At 39.6% G+C, this 16,987-nt stretch overlaps 1 protein-coding gene across 8 annotated transcripts in view; it reads left to right on the forward strand.

Moving 5' to 3' along the window:
* Positions 1 to 565: 565 nt before the first annotated feature.
* Positions 566 to 16,987, forward strand: part of ZRANB3 (zinc finger RANBP2-type containing 3) — a 53,825-nt gene continuing 37,403 nt past the window's right edge. For 3 of the 8 annotated variants that reach the window (XM_069780805.1, XM_069780806.1, XM_069780812.1), the window contains exons 1-2: positions 1,406 to 1,559; positions 8,153 to 8,311. In XM_069780805.1, coding sequence (XP_069636906.1) covers positions 1,507 to 1,559; positions 8,153 to 8,311 — 212 coding nt within the window. In that variant the 5' untranslated portion in view covers positions 1,406 to 1,506. Of the gene's footprint in view, positions 758 to 1,052; positions 1,114 to 1,240; positions 1,560 to 8,152; positions 8,312 to 16,987 lie in introns of those variants that run through there. The other 5 variants (XM_069780811.1, XM_069780807.1, XM_069780810.1 and 2 more) reach the window with 5 other exon arrangements.

Consider the following 16,987-nt stretch of genomic DNA (forward strand, 5'->3'; position numbering starts at 1 on the left):
GCCCGGGTTCCTCCTGCTGCCGCGGCGGGGAGAAAGGCCCGCCCCGCCGCGCCGCCGCCGCCAGTAGCCGCGCGGAATGCTAATGATTAACGGCCGCGAGGGCCAATTAGCGGCGCGGCGCCCTCTCCCGGCGCTGCCGGTGAGCGGTGCCTCTCAGCGCATACGCGGGCGCAAGCCCGCCCAGAAGACAGCGGCCAATCGGTGCGCGCCGCCGCCTCGACAGACGGCCGTGACCACCAACAAGAACCCCGCCTTGGCGCGGAGACCGGTACCGCAACGCCCGCCCACGGTGGGCAGCCGACGGCCACTGGCAGCGCGGCGGCGCGCAAGACGGACTGCTCCGGCGGCTAATGACAGCCCGGGTGTCCCCTCTCCCTTGGCTCCCCCTCCCCCGGGCGGCGGCGGCAGCCCCCCCTTCACCGTAACGCACCCGAGCAGGTCCGCTGCCGCCTGGGATGCGGTCCATCCCGAGCAGCAGCACCCCAACCCCGCCGGGTGCCCCCCTCCCCCGGCAGGCGCACCAAGAGCCCCTCGCCCCCGACAGGGCCGGTGCAGGGCAAGTGGCGGCTTGGCCGCGAACCCTTTCGCCCTTCGGCCTGGCCCCAGCCCTCAGCCGCTCCTTCCGCCAACCTCTAGAGCCGGCGGCGCTGCCCGTCCAGCGGGCCCCTCGCTTAGCTCGGCCCTTATTAACGCCATACCCGGCGCCTGCCACCCTCTCCTCCCAGCCCGCCCCTCTCGGAGCGGCCTCTGCCGTGAGGTAACCGCGCCGCTCTCCTTCCCCCTTCCCCTCCGGCTCCCTCAGCCCTCCCCTCCTCCCCCGCGCACCATCCGAGCGAAGCAGGGGCCGGTACGAGGCACCGCCAGGCAGGAACGTGCCGTTTAACTCGCTCCCGGGGAAGCGGAGGCGGGAGGGGGGGGGGTGTGAACAAAAAAAAAAAAAAAACAAAACAACCAAAAAACATAAAGAAAAAAAACGATCGCCGGGCCCGGAAGCGCCGCGCGCGCGGCGGGAAGCGCGCGGGTGCGTGCGTCTTTGCGCTCTCCCCTCCCCCCCCGTTAGGTCGTGCGTCATTTCCGGGCGGCGGCGGCGGTTTGAGCCCGGAGCCCGCGAAGGTGCGGGGCGGCGGCGGCGGCGGTCGGGGCCGTGAGTGGAGCGGCGGGGCCTGGTCTGGTCCGGTCCGGTCCGGTCCGGCCTGGCCTGACCTGGCGTGGTGGCCCTGGCCCTTCATCCCGCTCCCCTGAGGGGCCGCTTCCAGCCTGTTCCCTTGCGGGGGCCCGTGAGGAGACGGGCAGCGGTTGTGAGGGGCGGCCTAGGCCTCGCCTGACGGGGTGTCACGCGGTGAGGGGCTGCGCAGTGAGCCGCGTCGGGGGGTGCCCCGGGTGGGGACTCGCTCGTTGTAAGGGGACGAGCTTCCAGGTGACTCTTGTTCTTTCTCAGGCCGCGTTTGTGCCAAAAGGTCTCGCTAGTTCTGTTCGCCCTGGCTGCTGCTGCTGGGTTATCACAGCATGTGCTCGGGTAGTCCTGCTTTTGCAGGACGCTGCCGTGTACAGGAAATTGCGTAAGTCAAAAAAACCTTGCCTCGAGGCAGGTATTAAGGTTTTCCTCAAGCCCAGTACGCCGGCCTGCAGAAAACCTGTTGTGTGCTACAGAGCTTTGTGATGTCCTGTGTGCTGTCTGATTGGGTTTTCTTGTAGCATTTTATAAAAGGCTGTATCCTGAAGACTTGGGTAGTTTTTTAGTTCTTTATTATTCCGCTGGTGGAAAAATGGTTGATGAATCAATCAGCCAAGGTCCCCTCATTTTCTTAGAGCCTTGAATTCCCTATTAAGTTTTATTGAACATATAGTCATGGAGCAGTTAGGACCATCGAGAGGAAGTTTATGAAGCAAACTCTTGATGGAAATGCTCACTTGTTTTAGGAATCTGCTGCTGAGCTGCATTAAAAAGCTATACTTAGTGGCCTGTAAAAATAAATGGTGGGTTTATATTATGGTACCAGCTTGTGTTGACAAGCAGCTCTTGCAAAACTTAAGTAGTCAGTCCTTGAGGTTCTCATCAGTCTTGTACCCAACCTGCCAATAAAGAAACATATCACCTGGGGTAATAGCCTCAACCAGGTGGGTCTCAATGCATACCTCTGGAAGGATAAGTGTCTGTAGTGAAATGCAGTATAGCAGCAGCAGTAGTGACAGAAAGAATTCCAGATTTTTTTTGTTTTAAATTTTATTTTATTTTATTAGTATTTACACTGCCCTTATCCTTAGGTGGTTACTTACTTTTCCAGATCATTTATGAATTCATTGAACATAATAGAAGTTGGAGCAGGCTCCTTTGAAATATTGCTGATGTTGTTTCTCTCATGTATGAACAGTCTACTTGCTTGTATTTAAAAAAAGTTTCAGTGCAATTTTTTCATGTGACAGCTCAGTTTTCTTAAAAGTTTGAGATACTTTCTCAAAAGTTTTCCTGGAAATTATAATTACTGTACAAATATGTTTATAAAACTTACTCTGTTTTAATTTAATTGATTTTGAAAAATAGTGGACTGCATCAACCAGTTTATAGGTGCATTGTTGTAGATCCCCTTCAAAAAAACTTCAGCAGACTTGAAAGATAAGACTTACCTTTCCAAAAGACATGTTGACTCCCACCAAATAGGCGCATTTATCCTGGTGTTCACAAGTTCTGCACTTCATAATTTTTTACTGATTTTTATGCCCTGTAAGTGAATCATGCTGTAGTTCAATGAGTCTTCCCCGTTCTTGCTTTTAGAAGTTGGGATCATTTACCACTAGCTAGTCCTGAGATACTAAAGCAATTTAGATTAAAAGTTAATGGGTTTAGTAATTCAGCTATTTCATCCTTGATTTCTTTTAAAACACTTGAGAAAATACCGTACAGTTTTTATTTTTTTACTTTTAAAACTGCTGTAGCTGAATGTACTCTGAGTGAGAAGTTAGGTCTCCACACCAAACCTTTAAGTCTGTTTTGTCCAAGAAAACTGAAGTTCCAGAGCTTGTGATCTAGAGATGTGGTAAGGTTGATGGGATGCATATTACAATGTATTAAGCACACAGAAACAAATGAAAAATTGTAGTTAGAGAAAACATGCGCTAATTTTTCTCTCTTTAGAGCTTCCGAATCTGCAGTGGGTAGAAAAGCAGACACAAACTGGTCTTTTGCTACACTGACTAAATTCTTTTTTTCTTTTAAAAAAGGCTATTTTTATTTGTCAACGTTACTACAGTGGTGTACATAATTGATCTGTCTCAAAACAAAATATAAATGACCACCACTGTCAAAGTCATTATACACAAGTAAGGCATTGATTCTCAGTATAATTATTACGTTAGCAAATCAATAAAAGGCAATTTGGTGGAATTAATTTCTTTCTCTGTCTTGTTTCATCACTGTTCTTTCTCATTTTCTACACAACCAAAATAAATCTTTCATAGGGTCAATATACCTTTCATAGTGCCTTTTATAGCTTTGGATATCATAAGATAGTGTTGCAGGTATGAATATGGACTGAATATGGATTTCTGTCACTGCTCTTTAGTCAGAAATTGTGAGAGAGATCTTTGAATCTTCAGGGTATGAATCTTTGTATGATCATTAAAAAGTGCATGTTGACAATAATTGTAGTAAACTTAAGAGGTTTGGGGAAGAACTATGTAAGTGTTGCTTTAAAAAAAAAAGTGCCTTTTAGTTATCTAAGTTATTAAAACTTCATTCTGAAGTGCATGTTCTCAGGCAGTCATATCTTGAGCATCAAATATTTTACCTGAGGTATTTTTTTACTTGCCGTGAACTTGATAGTAATCAACCATGTGAGCAGTAGGTTATATATGCACAGCAGATGGCAAAGGCCATCTTTGAAAGCTTGTAGTCCAAGTTAAAATAATAGGGTAGATAATTAGGAGAATATTTGGGTAATGTGATTATGTACACTACTTTGCCTTTCCAAGGAGCAATGCATGAAAGGTTTAGTAATGTACAATCCATATCGCTGTCTCGTCTTGCGCTCATGCTAGTCATTGTATATGTTTTTATAACAGTCATTGTTCACTGCATGTGGACTTCTTTAATTATACACCTATTCGATAATTATTCACCATTCATTTCTTTAATTATTCACCTAGAGGAAAAAAAACCAAAAACTTGTATATATGTGGTAGTTAGTGCTTTCTGTGTTGCTGTTTCTGCTTTTTAAGATATATCTGCAAAGTCAGTTTTCGCCTTATTAGTGACTGATGTAGAAACATTTTTTATGGTAGTATCGCTGTGTTCTGATGAGTCATGTGTGCCTCCTCTAATTCAGATTTATGCTTCTGAAACTGCATGGTTTTTATTCAGTGTTTCAGTGAAAGAATCTTGTCATAATCTAGTTCAACAGAAAGTTAATTATGTTAACGTTTCATTTTCATAGTGTCACTCACAACAAGCTATGTAGCAAGCTGATCAGAAGTATCTAATTTTCTCTGCTTTTATAGAATAGAAAATCATCCCAGAAAATGAGTCAGAAATTTTCTTTAGGGGTGAATCACAGAACTGAGTGTTGAACAGGTTTGTTGGGTCCACCAATCCTGCAGCATACTTTTTTAAGGTTGGCTCTACAGAAATGTTTAGTGTTTGTTTTTTGCCAGCAGTCTTGAAGTACCTTAATCAACTTCTAAAAAGACAAAAAAAAAAATACTCTGGGGAAAATATTGTGATAGAACTATTGAAGTGATTATGATTGCTTTCCCAACAGTTAGAGCTGAAACATTTCTGTTTGCTCAACTAAGAGATGAAGTGGGTATTTACCAGAGCTTTATGACTTCTTTTCTGTGAAATGCATCTCTTGGGTGTACAGGGCAAGCCAGAGGCTTTCCTTCTTCTGTTAAGCAAAATTCAGTGATGGACACGTATCAAAGAGCGTTGGTACTGATCATAGTACTTTTATGTGCTGTGGAATGTTCCAGAGGCCCAAGATAGAAGAATATGGTTTCTTTAAAGATATGAGAGAGATTCCATTTATAAAAGTGTGGGGGAGGAAGCCATAGTTAATTGTGCAATCACACTTAGATGACACAGAATGTCCGGTTTGCAAAAGAAATCAGGACTTCTTTTCTCTGTAACTGGCCATTTCGCTGACATTCAGAACGTGTCCCTCTATCTTTGGACAAGTTATGTTCTAGAAAGTCTTTAGTCAGAAGTGTGTGCCAGGAGGAGGTTTAGCAGCACTAGGCTTGTCTTTTGTTAGGTTAGCATGTTGAGTGTATGACGTGATATGAATCTAGGGAGAAAAGATCCTGTCTCTCTGTTGGTAGTACCAGACTTACTTGAGAACTGGGCTTTCTGTACCTTGATCATGTTATTGGAAGCACAACAGCAGCCTCTCTGCAGCTGTGGAGTTCTTATTGCTGTGTGAATCACTTGCACTCATCCAGTGAGTAACATCAGGTGTTCAGACCCTTGAGTTACATGTTTTTGAGACCAGGCTTGAAACCATGTTCATACAGAAGTCCTTAAGTGTGTGTATATACATGCACACACATATCTATGATTCCAGTTAGGATCATTGTTTTCATACATGTGCAATAATATTTCCAGGGGTTAATATGTGGGACAAAGGATAACTCTTCAAGAATATGCTTCTTAAAATAGATTCTCTAGCAGCTAAGTAATTTAATACAAATAGAACAAAATCCATAGCAGTGGTAGATATAGCCCTTATGCCTCGAGTGTTGCTCGATATTTTAAATTTAAATTCACTTCCCCCACCCCCCTCATTGTCCAGCAGAATAGTACATCAAAATGGTTGTGGTTACACACCACTTCGTTGTAGAAGTGGCAACAGATGCTATGTGCAGCAGTTCTGCAATGTTACCCTGTTCAATACTTTCGTGATGACAATCTCATAGAACTTGACCGTAGGCTCGTCTGCAGCATTTTCTTTCCGGTTCTCTGAATGTCTGTGGTACATAGCTTAATAGGTATGCCTATAATTCATCATATAACCAAAAAAAGCACTTACTCATTTTCTGTCTGTCTGAATGTCCTCAGACTGACTGGTGATGCCGGTGACAGGATACTCCAAAATCTTCATTTTTCTAGGGTTCTACAACAGTTCAGTGGATTTGAGTGATCAGGTCCTTCCCACCCTCCCTTTTTTTTTTTTCTTTTTTGGGAGGCAGTGGTCCTTTTTTTCATTTGGGGGTTTTTTTGGGGGGGTGGGGGGTGGGAGGGGGATGGTCCAGTTACAGACATTTTTGTCAACAGTACTGACAGTGCCAATTTTTTTTTTTTTCCCCACCTCCAAAAGTGGCAACTTCCCAACAACTTATTTTTGCAGTGCCCTCTAGGCCTCTTTTCTTTCCCTTTTCCTTTGGACCTGCCCGATTTTAAGACAATACTAACTGCCAGACAGGCCAGGAGCCGGCTGAGAGGAGTACAGCAGGGGGTGAGCGAATCCCACTCCCGCACCTCCGCCCCGCATCCTGCAGCACCACGGCCAGGGGCTCCGTGCGCCGCCTCCCGCCGCCCTCGGGGTAAGCACCATGGAGAGGGGCTCTCGGGGGCCGGGGACCTCCCACCGTCTTGGAGAGCTTCCAGTAGGAACGAACACACCCCCACCCCTTCATCCCAATGGAAGGATTTCTCAGTTTTAGTCTAACGTAGGCCCGTGGAAGATGGAGCGTTAGATGTTTGTGGAGTTGCGCTAGAGCAAAAGCCCAGGCTCTTTCGGCTTGGGCTGTAGATAGGTTGACACAGTGCAGTAGTGCTAGTGCAGTGACAGCTAGATTCTCTTCGCTGAAGAGAATGTAACTTCAGCTGGAAGAGCGTACATCAAGTTTTGTAGCTAAAATTTCATAAATGGAATTCTTTAGGAATACAGAGGTGCTGTTCTTTCTCTGTGGCATATAGTTTCATCTGAATCAATCCGTTTTACCTCCTCACCTGAACTCCGTGACAATAGAAGGAAACTGTTGCAAACTCTGTTTTGCATGATCGTGCTTTATTATGTTGATTACTTTAACCATTGGCATTGTCCCCAGGTCTATCTTACTTTGTAACCAGTCAGTGTGAAAAAATGGGTGGGTTAGTCCTGCAGATCCATGAAGTGAATGACTGTTCAGTTCAGCACATTTCTTCTTGTGAATATAATGGTTCATCCCACCAGATCATATCTAACTTCTTCCAAGTTGCTTCAGAAATATGTCAGTATCAAAAAATCTGAGTGCAACATGTCCAGAATTTTGCTATCAAATGTGGTGGTACAATCTCTACTGCTAACAGTACAGGAAGCATATTTTGGCTGATACTCTTTGTTCCTATGATCATTAAGGTAATCCTGCTCTTCACGCAGGCCATGAATCCAAAATAATTAGGTAATGCTTTGATGTAAAGGTTTGTTGCTTTCCTTATGTATAGTTAGTGGACTGCTACTAAGCTTTTTAACCATTTGTTTGTTTAAAGTCTGTTGAAGTTATAGGAGAACAAAAGCTAGTGTTTTTTCTCTGACCCTGTCCCCTTGGACAAAAATGAATGAAGAATCCACATTTTTAGTCTGAAGCACAGTGTGAGAATTTTCATTGATTAATTATGTGGTTTAAGATTGTTTCCTTCTGAGGGGAATAAAGTTCCTTACTCCTTTTTTTTTTTTTCTTTTCTTCTTCCTTACCTCCACTGGCTGTATTTGCCCTTTTTTCCTGATTTAATTCTTAGGATTAAAAATTTTAGAGGACTGTTAGTTCCATCATCAGAAGTTTAAATAACCTTTTTTTCCTGTAACTTCTCTGAAAAATCTTTACTGAAAGAGTCATATTTCATTGTCTATAAGTAAGCTGTATTTGAATGGGCAATAACTTTTATCCATGAACAAGGGACTTTCTTAACTATTTCATAGCATTGAGGAATTGATACATGCTGACCTCTTCATACTGGAATAGTTAGAATATTTTATTGATAGTGATGTGGTGGACTCTTCCTCCATCATCTGCATTATTTTATGCTTTCTGGGGAGAATTCTCAAGACTTCAGAAAAGTTGTGTAGATATTGAATATTTCAAGACGGAGTGATTATTATTGTTCCATGAAGCTTTATTCTGTAATGTATTGCAGACCTGTCTTAAGTAAGACATCTTTTTTTGGTTTTGTTTCCCTTAGGTTCAACATGGCTAGTACATTCCAGGAAACACCTACACTTGAAGCTTCTTATGCAGAAAATGTCAATGCTAAGCTGTCCTTTCTACCTGAAAGACTGAGAAAGAAACTGCTTCCTTTTCAGGAGAAAGGCATCATATTTGCACTTCAGAGAAGTGGCAGGTAAAATCCGTATTGTATCATATGCTAAAAATTATTTTAGATAAACATAAATTAATTTTTACAAAGGCTGTGCAATACCAGCAGTTCTTAGGTGAGTTATATTACAGAAATCTTTCTTAAACTGTAAGATAACGTGGTTTAACATGAGGGGTTGATTTGTTTTTTCCCCCAGAGGATGAAGAAATGTTTAATAATGCATTATGCAAAAGGGGATTGTAATAGCAAAGATCTCCTCATGTAAGAGGAGGTTGATATCAGTAGGACCATCCTTTTTTTCATGTTAATAGAGAATTCTTAAAATAAGTTAATTCACATTTGTTTCTTTCGTTCTTAATGGCGTGGTAGAGCTGTTAAGAGAATGACTAACAGATCTTGATGCATCTGTGTGATATTCTATTTTAAACTTGGTACAATTCTGGTATGTAATCAGGGTGTTCTGGATCTCACTGAGCTGCAATAGCAGAGCAGAAGCAGCATTGCAGAGTGCTCAGTTAGCAAGTGCAGCAGCTGATAGACTAGGCATTCAACAATTAAGTACCTGATAAATCAGAAAAATAGTTTATGCAGCAGAGGCTGGAAATACTTTGCTGAGTAAGAGCCTGTTACTGAGTTACAGGGGCAAAGGAGAGTGAAGGAGAATGCTATTTCCATGTTTATAAATTTTAGAAAATTTAGGCAATTGCAACCTAAAGCCATGAAACTACTGTATGTTGTTCTTTTGGAAAGTAATGACGTTTTAGAGGTCTGGCACAAATGAAATTGTTTTAGCTTAGGTTTTAAAGAAGCATGAAGTTAGTTTCTGATCATTTCATCATCTTGCTCAGAACAAGAAGCTTAGGGTCTAAGGGGGTTGCTTGCTAAAGTTTGTGATTTGTTGCAGGAGAAATGTGCCTCTCTTTCTCTAAAGGTGAAAAATTGGAAAGGAAATGTTTATCGTCAGTTCTTGCAATTATATGGAACGTTTGATCAATTAAAATTTCCTGTGAAGTTTTTTTCCTTTAATTCTATTCATTTGGCCAAAAACCTTCAGCAATTATAGCTGCTATCTTCAGGGAATGAAGCAAACCATCTATTTTATGCTGCCAGACTAGGTAGCAGAGTAGAAAAATGAGCCCAGCCATTAACGTGCAAGCCTGAGATTTAAAAAGCTTTATGCTGTATTGGTATTAACTTCTCTGTGACCACTGGTCATATTAGGGACTTTCCTGCTGCACAGTGTGACTGTGAGAATGAATGCATACAGTTTTAATCGGTCACTAAGACTTTGATAGAATAGACAGCAAAGTCTGCGTTAGAATTGAATTTAATAAATCGAAAGCCCTTTGCTACTGTATCTCTGTTGATCTGATTCTAATAAGGGAAAGTGAGATTTTATATAGTATGTAGTTGAGGTGCATTTGTATATACAAATAGTGAAATAACAGAAGACATTAAATGTGTATAGTTTCTTTAATGTTAGTTAGTGTAGGCTAGTGGATGTGTTTGGAAGTAGCATAATCTTTTGCAGCCTTTTATATAATATAGAGGTTCCTCAGGAAGCAGCTTAACTGTAGGACTAGATAAATTTTAATCAGACGTTTCTTTCTTCTTTTTGTTTGAGAAGTAGCAATTGCCTGCAATAAGTGTGTAAAAAGGTTTGGAATACCTAGGCTAATGACTCTCTGTCAAGGAGGGAATTATATTATTTTCATTAGGGTTATGGGCTTTATGTTGTTTTCTTTTCTTGAAACCTTTCACTAACAAAAGACTGTTGAGTAATATGGCACTGATGGTTTTACTGTGACATGGGTATGAAAGTATTTTCATAATGATCACAAGAAATCTCATTCCTTGACATAGCAAATTCTGTATGTTAGCTGGGTCAAATTGAGGAATTGTGTGCACACTCTCAGCCAACCTCTGTATAAAGTAAAATGTATTAAATCAAACTTTCCTGAGGAGTGTGTTTTTAAATCTGTCCCTTGCTCAAGCAGATCCAATTTTCTTTCTGTTCCAAAACAGAGAACAAGAGCCTCTGCTGCTTGTAGCTGAATTTTCTTATTAGTTTGTCAGCCCTTGGCTCAGCCAAGTCTTTCCCTTTTGTGTACTCCGTAATGATTTAAGCCTTCTTTCAGTACTTTTCCATAGAAGTGTCTTTTCTAGTTTTAAAAATATATAAACATAGGACTTGAAGTAAGCAATATGTGCATCTCAGCTCTTCTTTCCTCTCTCCCTCAGGCTACGCACTCCCTTTGCAGTCATCAGTTAATCCACGCTTTGCTGTAGTGGCAGGAAACTGGTGTAGACAAAGTGCTCTATTGTTGGCTGAAGAGATTCAATTAATATTATCTTAGGTTAGACAAGCACCCAGCGTGAAAACAGATTTATTAGTAGAACAAACTTTTATTTCTGCATGGAAGGGGCTGGGAGTAAGCTATTTATTCCCTCGCCTTTTCCTGGAGCATAAAATAAATATGCTGTTGTGATTTGTGCCTTTGATTCATTAGTAAATGAATCAAAGGCTTTTTCAGATGCTCCGAAGGCATTGTCTAGACTAGCAGAGACTGTGTAACACTTTTCTAGGAAATAATAATTTGAGAGCCAACAAGACAGTGTATAGTTCAACATATGCTAAGATACCTTTTAGCTCACGCACACACCTTAAAGGTAAATAACTGCATGGCTGCTTATTCCTTACTAGAGATTATTCATCAGAAGTGCACTTGGGAATAGGTACCTAGGGATGGAAACAATGTTTGGTCTTTATTTATAACCTCAGACATTAATGTGCAGAAAAGGTGGGTGCACATAAATTCTGTCCTTGAAAACTATTTTATTTTTATGCTTTTCTTTCAGGAAAAGTGTAAGTTGCTTTTAAAAACGGCATTAATATGTATTTATTTTTTTATACGTGCTTTAAACTGTCTCTTAAATAGAAAGCAACAAACTTGTCCCTTCCAGGAACATAAGCTCTTAGCAATGGGCTTAGGAGGGGTTGCTGGGAGGTGAAGCTACACAATTCTGTTTGCTCTTTGCTGGTTATTAGTCATAGTTGGAAGATGTGGACAAATCCCCATTTCCTAAATGCTCAGGGTAACCTAATTGCAAGTGAAGAGGCATAAACCGAAAAACTTAAAGTAAAGGTATTATCTTGCTTATTGGGTTTAGTTATTCTGAGCAACAGAGTATAATTTTCAGGCCTATTTTATTCTTCCATGTAAAATCTATGAAGTATGCAGGAGGAGGCTGACTTGAGAATGAAGGCCTAAACAATACTGAGAAGCCACCAGCCAATGGTCAGGTGTTAGTGAAGAGGAGGTGGCAGTGTTGAAGCACAATACTCTGGAAAAAGTGGTAGAAGTTTGGGCAAAATATCCAAGATGCAGAGGTGGATGGGCAAATGGCTTGATTGTACCGACAATCTCTTTTGAGCCAACATCTGTCTTTGGATATTAATGATTTTTACTGTTGCTTTTCACTAACATAGTACTTGGAAACTCACTGTCTCTTTCTACCATGTATTCTTGTTTTATGTCCTCTCTTTATAGAAGTGTGTGACATCTGTCTTGTATTATAAACAATTCGCTCACCTGAATATACTGTAAAAGTCAGAGGCATGCTATTGTTTGAAAGTTAGCTCTCTTGCTACTGGGTAACCTGTACAAACCATATCACTAAATGCTTTATCAAGTTTTATAATAAAAACTGTCAGCATGTGATTTGCAAACATCATTATTTAGCATTGCTTGCTTTGTTGATGGTATCCGAAAAAGATGCCTTCAGACACACCGGTATCTTTTTTTCTAGAAATGTTGGCAGAACGATTTGTTTAAGCTATCTTGCTTGTGGGTGCAAAAGAGGACTTGGAGATATTTACCACTCATGAAGTGAGCTTTTTCATTAAAATTGTATGCTCAAACAGTTTTACTGGGGTCATCTAGTTTCCTTCTATGTTTTCTTCTCATTTTCTTACATAAGGTTCAAGCGAATTACCATTGTAAGTTCTATTTTTGGGGAGGGGGGGGGGGAATATATATATAAAAATTTATCTAAATATTGAAATGCTTATTGGTACATTTACCAGGATCTGTATTTTACCCCAGTGTTGATTTATAAATAATTTTTGCTTTTTAATGGTACCTTTATAAGTTTTAGAGGTAATATATTAGCTTACATTTATATGTTCTGGAGCATGTGATTTTTAATATTGTTTATTGTGTATAGACACAGTAAAAAAGAGGTAAATAACAATGGATTGCAGTAACATGATATGCAGAGTTCATATTTGGCTTTAAGAGCTATCAGTTTTCATGAAAGATTATTTGTTTTGTTAGGCAGTCATTTTCTAGAGTAAGAAAAATTTGTATAGCGTTTAAAATTGTTTTGAATAGTAGGCTACAGAGAACGGACTGCAAGTGTCTCTTATTATAATAACGAGTCAGTTGCTTGCACTTAAAAATAGTACTTTTTTTTTTTCCCCCACTGACCGTGGCTCTGATCTCTGGCAAGCTACACAGGAGAAACACATAGTTAGTTCTTCGTTAATTAAAACAGATTTTTAGTTCAAAGACTTTATCAGTCTTCATAGAAATTAATTCCCCTCCTCCCACCCTCAAAGTAGACTAGAAAAACAGATGCTCAAAATTTTTCTCAAAGCTTATGAACACAGCTATAAGGTTCTAGCTCCAGTTCCTCACTGGAAAGGTAGAGTATGTAAAGTGTGCTGAGTTTTTAGTAGCTGAATCACAGAAATGATAGTTCTTGGGCAGGAAGCAAATAGAAAAGTTTAGAATTCCCAGGCACAGTATAGCCCTTTGTCGGGCCAGGAATTTCTGATGGAAGTCATATTTAAATTCTTGGGCAAATTTCTACACAAATTTCTTTAACTTTCTAGGGTGGTGGTAGGAAAGAGTGATGAGAATGCACAGAAATTGAGTCTAGATATCTGTGCATCACAGTAGACTAAGTTTATTATTTTTTTTTAACCCCCCCCCTCCTTGAAATTAAAAATTCTCAAGTTCTCAGAAATCCTTATTCTGAATCCGCTTTGTGGTATCTCATTCAGCCTGCCTGAACGTAAAAAAAAACCCCACCCTATAGTCTGTATGTCCAGTGTGTTGGGGAGGGGTGGAAATGTGTCTTTTAATAGAATGTTTTAGAGCTTGAGGAAGAGGTTGAGCTTTCTTTGTCTAGACTCAACTAGATAGCCTGAATCAGGTGAATTCTTCTGTATTAGTAGTATGAAAGGTATCATTTCCATTTGAGTTGAGTGTCTAAGGGAGTTACATTTCTAGCTTTCGGAAGCTGATATAATGAGAGAAAATATGTTCAGTCTATGTTTGCTTCCATGCACATTTTAGTTTGTGCTAGAACAGTGTTAAGGAATTTTCAGTTATGGGTTTCTCTAGGTTTGCTTTATTAACAACTCAGAGTTGGGCCACCACTGCAGTGAATGGCAAAAGATAACTCAAAAACGCCTTCTATATATACGATTTTACAAAACAATATGCAATTGATGATTTGTCAAAATAAGTTCTTGGTGTTCTTCCATGAACTCTCAGTTCTCTATTCTCCAGTGGTTTCAAAAGTCCAATACATTTCCCTGTCTCAACTGATTCTTATTGTCTTGTCCCAGTTCTTCTGAAGTTAGTGGTCATAGGCAGAAGGTCTCTGGTCACTACAGTCACTTATCTTCTTACACGTCAAAGATCACCTTTGAATTTCTGAGAATCACTCAGGTTGTTCTATTAATTCATCTTACTCTAAAGTTAATCACTTACTCTTATCTATTCTTATGTCTTAGGTCTAAGATGTATGGTCCTTTTTCTGTTGATTCAGCATGACTGGGTTTTAAGCCAGCCATGGTGAGGGCTACACAAGGGACAAATAAGCAACTTATGCATATTGTTTTATAAGCACCTGCATTCTATTAATCATATCTAAAACAATCTCTAATCATTAGTTATATGTCTGATATGAATAGTCTTAGAAACAATGAAGCTTAAGGCCTAGTTCACTTTACAAACAGTAGGTCCTTTTCTCTTACACTTTTGTTTAACCGTTTTTCCCATTCACTCTTATTTTTGTCATTTTTACTGAGTTTGGTTCTGGTTTTTATGTTGTCTATTAATCTTTCTCCTTCTGTGTAATGCCACTGTTGCTTTCTGTCTTGTATTGCCTTTTTAAGTTACCAGAGCTTTTGTTTTACTTTGCTTTTGTCTTTACTATTTTTTGATCCATGATTACTGATTGATTTGTTTTTTTCAGTGTATTTCTTTTCTTCAGTTTCTTATCTTTGATAGTAGCTATGAATAAGAAAATTTCAGAGAAGAAAATAGATTTTTCTTCCATTTTGAAGCACTAAGCCTAGATGCATGTTTACATATCTGTTACTGTCTCCATCTAATTTTTCTGTCCCTTGTTTGAGAGGTCAGAGGGCTGCAAGTCTATGTTATGATTAAATGCAAGACCAACTGCCTTTTACCATTGTCTAAAATCATCTCTTTCAGAATCAGCTACATGGTTTAAAGGAACACTTATAAAAATACTTTGCAGGCTACTGTTGGATGTTGGATTGTCCCTCAGTATTATTTCTCAGTATTTCTCTTCTGGGAGATGTGGCATTGTTATTTTCAGTTGAATTTTGCTTTACTGTTTTCTCGTCTCTTCTAAGTCCTCACAACACTACAGTCCATTAGTTTACTTAATGTCTTAGTTTAACTTAACCAAGTAGCATACAACTTCATTTATGCAGTGAAAACATTAACCATTAATTTCTAAAGGCAGAAAAATGTAACAGAAATGGTTGACATGGAGATTTCATATTTTATGGAGCTATAGCTATTTGATAATTATCAGTATATTATCAGTATTTATACCGATAATATTATAAGATTATATACTGAGTATGTATACTGATAATTATCAGTATTGTAAGTATTTATGGAGAATATTTATAAGAAGATTTTTTCTTCAAGTTTAATTCATATTGAGCCATTTTGTTCTGAATAAGTTGCTGGAAATCTTGGTGAACATTCTGACTATTTCCTTGTAAGCACATAACAATGACTATCTATCATTCTTATATGCTGCAGGTAAGGATGTAGAACTGGTGTAAGTACCAAACAGAATATCCTTTATTGACTCCAAATTCTGTGACATCACTGTTGTAGTGAGACTGGAGTTAATTCGAATTCTTGTTACTGAACTTGTGACCAATTTCATCTTAAGATGGAGAGTTCAGAGTTTAACGTGAAGAAGATAAATTCAAGAACAGGCAAGATGAAGTTAATCATAGTCTTTTCTGGAAGATCTGCTTATTCCCTCTGTTTTTGTTACACTGACTCTGATAGATGCCAAATTAATTAAATTTGCATATTAGAAAATGAAATTCCTTTCACGTTTGGTTTTTTTAGTCATGTCTAGGAATATTTCTATGAATGTTTCGTTTTTATTTTAATTTGTACTTGGTGACTTGCAGCATCAGGTGCGATCAACAAGTGTCTCTGTTATTTGTAGATCTTCATATCAGAGAGAACTAGGAATAAAAATAATTGTAACTTTTTAATGTGATTTCTGTCTCTAGTCTCAGTAGATTGGGGTTAGATAGTCTGAAAGAGATGTTTGAAACAGGGCATAAGTCTTGCTAGAGTAAGAAAGAAATCTTTTTTCCCAACGTTCAGCAACTCATTTCATATATCTGAAATAATTAAAATTTTGTGATAAATCTGAGTCCTTAAATCCTGCATAATAATAGATGAGCAGCTCTTACCAGTCCTGGAAAACAAAGCTAAAAAGTAATCCTTGGGGAAAAAGAATGGAATGGCTATTTAATGAATATGTAGAGGATGAAACAGTTAATTTAATACATTTCAGCAATTAAATACAGAGTAGTTCTGTGAGTACTATGTTTTTAAAGAAGGGTTTCTTTTTTTAAAGATGTTGGTTTGTAACGTTTCAGAGTACATTTCACATTTGAGAAGTGCCAAACGAGAGAGAGAGAGAGAGATGATTGATGAAGATGCTAGCTCACAGAATGAGGTTCAGATGCAGGAAGTATGAATGAGAGATTGAGCCAAATTCTGCAGAGCTTTCATGGCCAAGGAGGCTTGTTTGGAAATGATGCTGGAGGAACTGGGAACAGTTCAAATGGAACAAAAAATGCATTGTCAGTAAGTGAATGTAGAATGTCATTCAGGAGAAGAACTGTGTAGGGTTAAAAAAAAAAAAAGATTTAAGAACAGAAAAAAGCAATGGTAGTAATCTGAGAAATTACCTGGGCTTAAATGTGGACTTTCAGCAGCAGGAATAGAGAAGAAAACACAGATTTTTAGAAATGCAGGACACAATTTTTTAGAATGGAAGAGAAGAACCAAGTGAGATAAAGACTACTAGTGATGGAGAAAGAGGAAATGAGTTTAGTGTTCCTTGCATGCAATGAAAGTCTGCAGCAGGAGAATCCATAATGAAAAATTGGTGTGTTTAACTACAGCATCAGAGAGAAGGCAGAATGAAAGTGATGGTTTTGAGTATCTGAGACAAGCCACTTTAATGTGAGTGAGAAAAAGTAAGGTCTTAAACAAGTATGAGTCAAATTCTGACTGACTTAATGGAAGTTGGAAGGAGAGGAAGAACATAGGCAGAGGAGAAAACTACCCCAAAGGTAGCTGGATAAACAGTTTAAATCCACATGCTTTA

This window comes from Haliaeetus albicilla, chromosome 4 (genome assembly GCF_947461875.1).
Source record: "Haliaeetus albicilla chromosome 4, bHalAlb1.1, whole genome shotgun sequence".
Lineage (NCBI taxonomy): Eukaryota > Metazoa > Chordata > Aves > Accipitriformes > Accipitridae > Haliaeetus > Haliaeetus albicilla.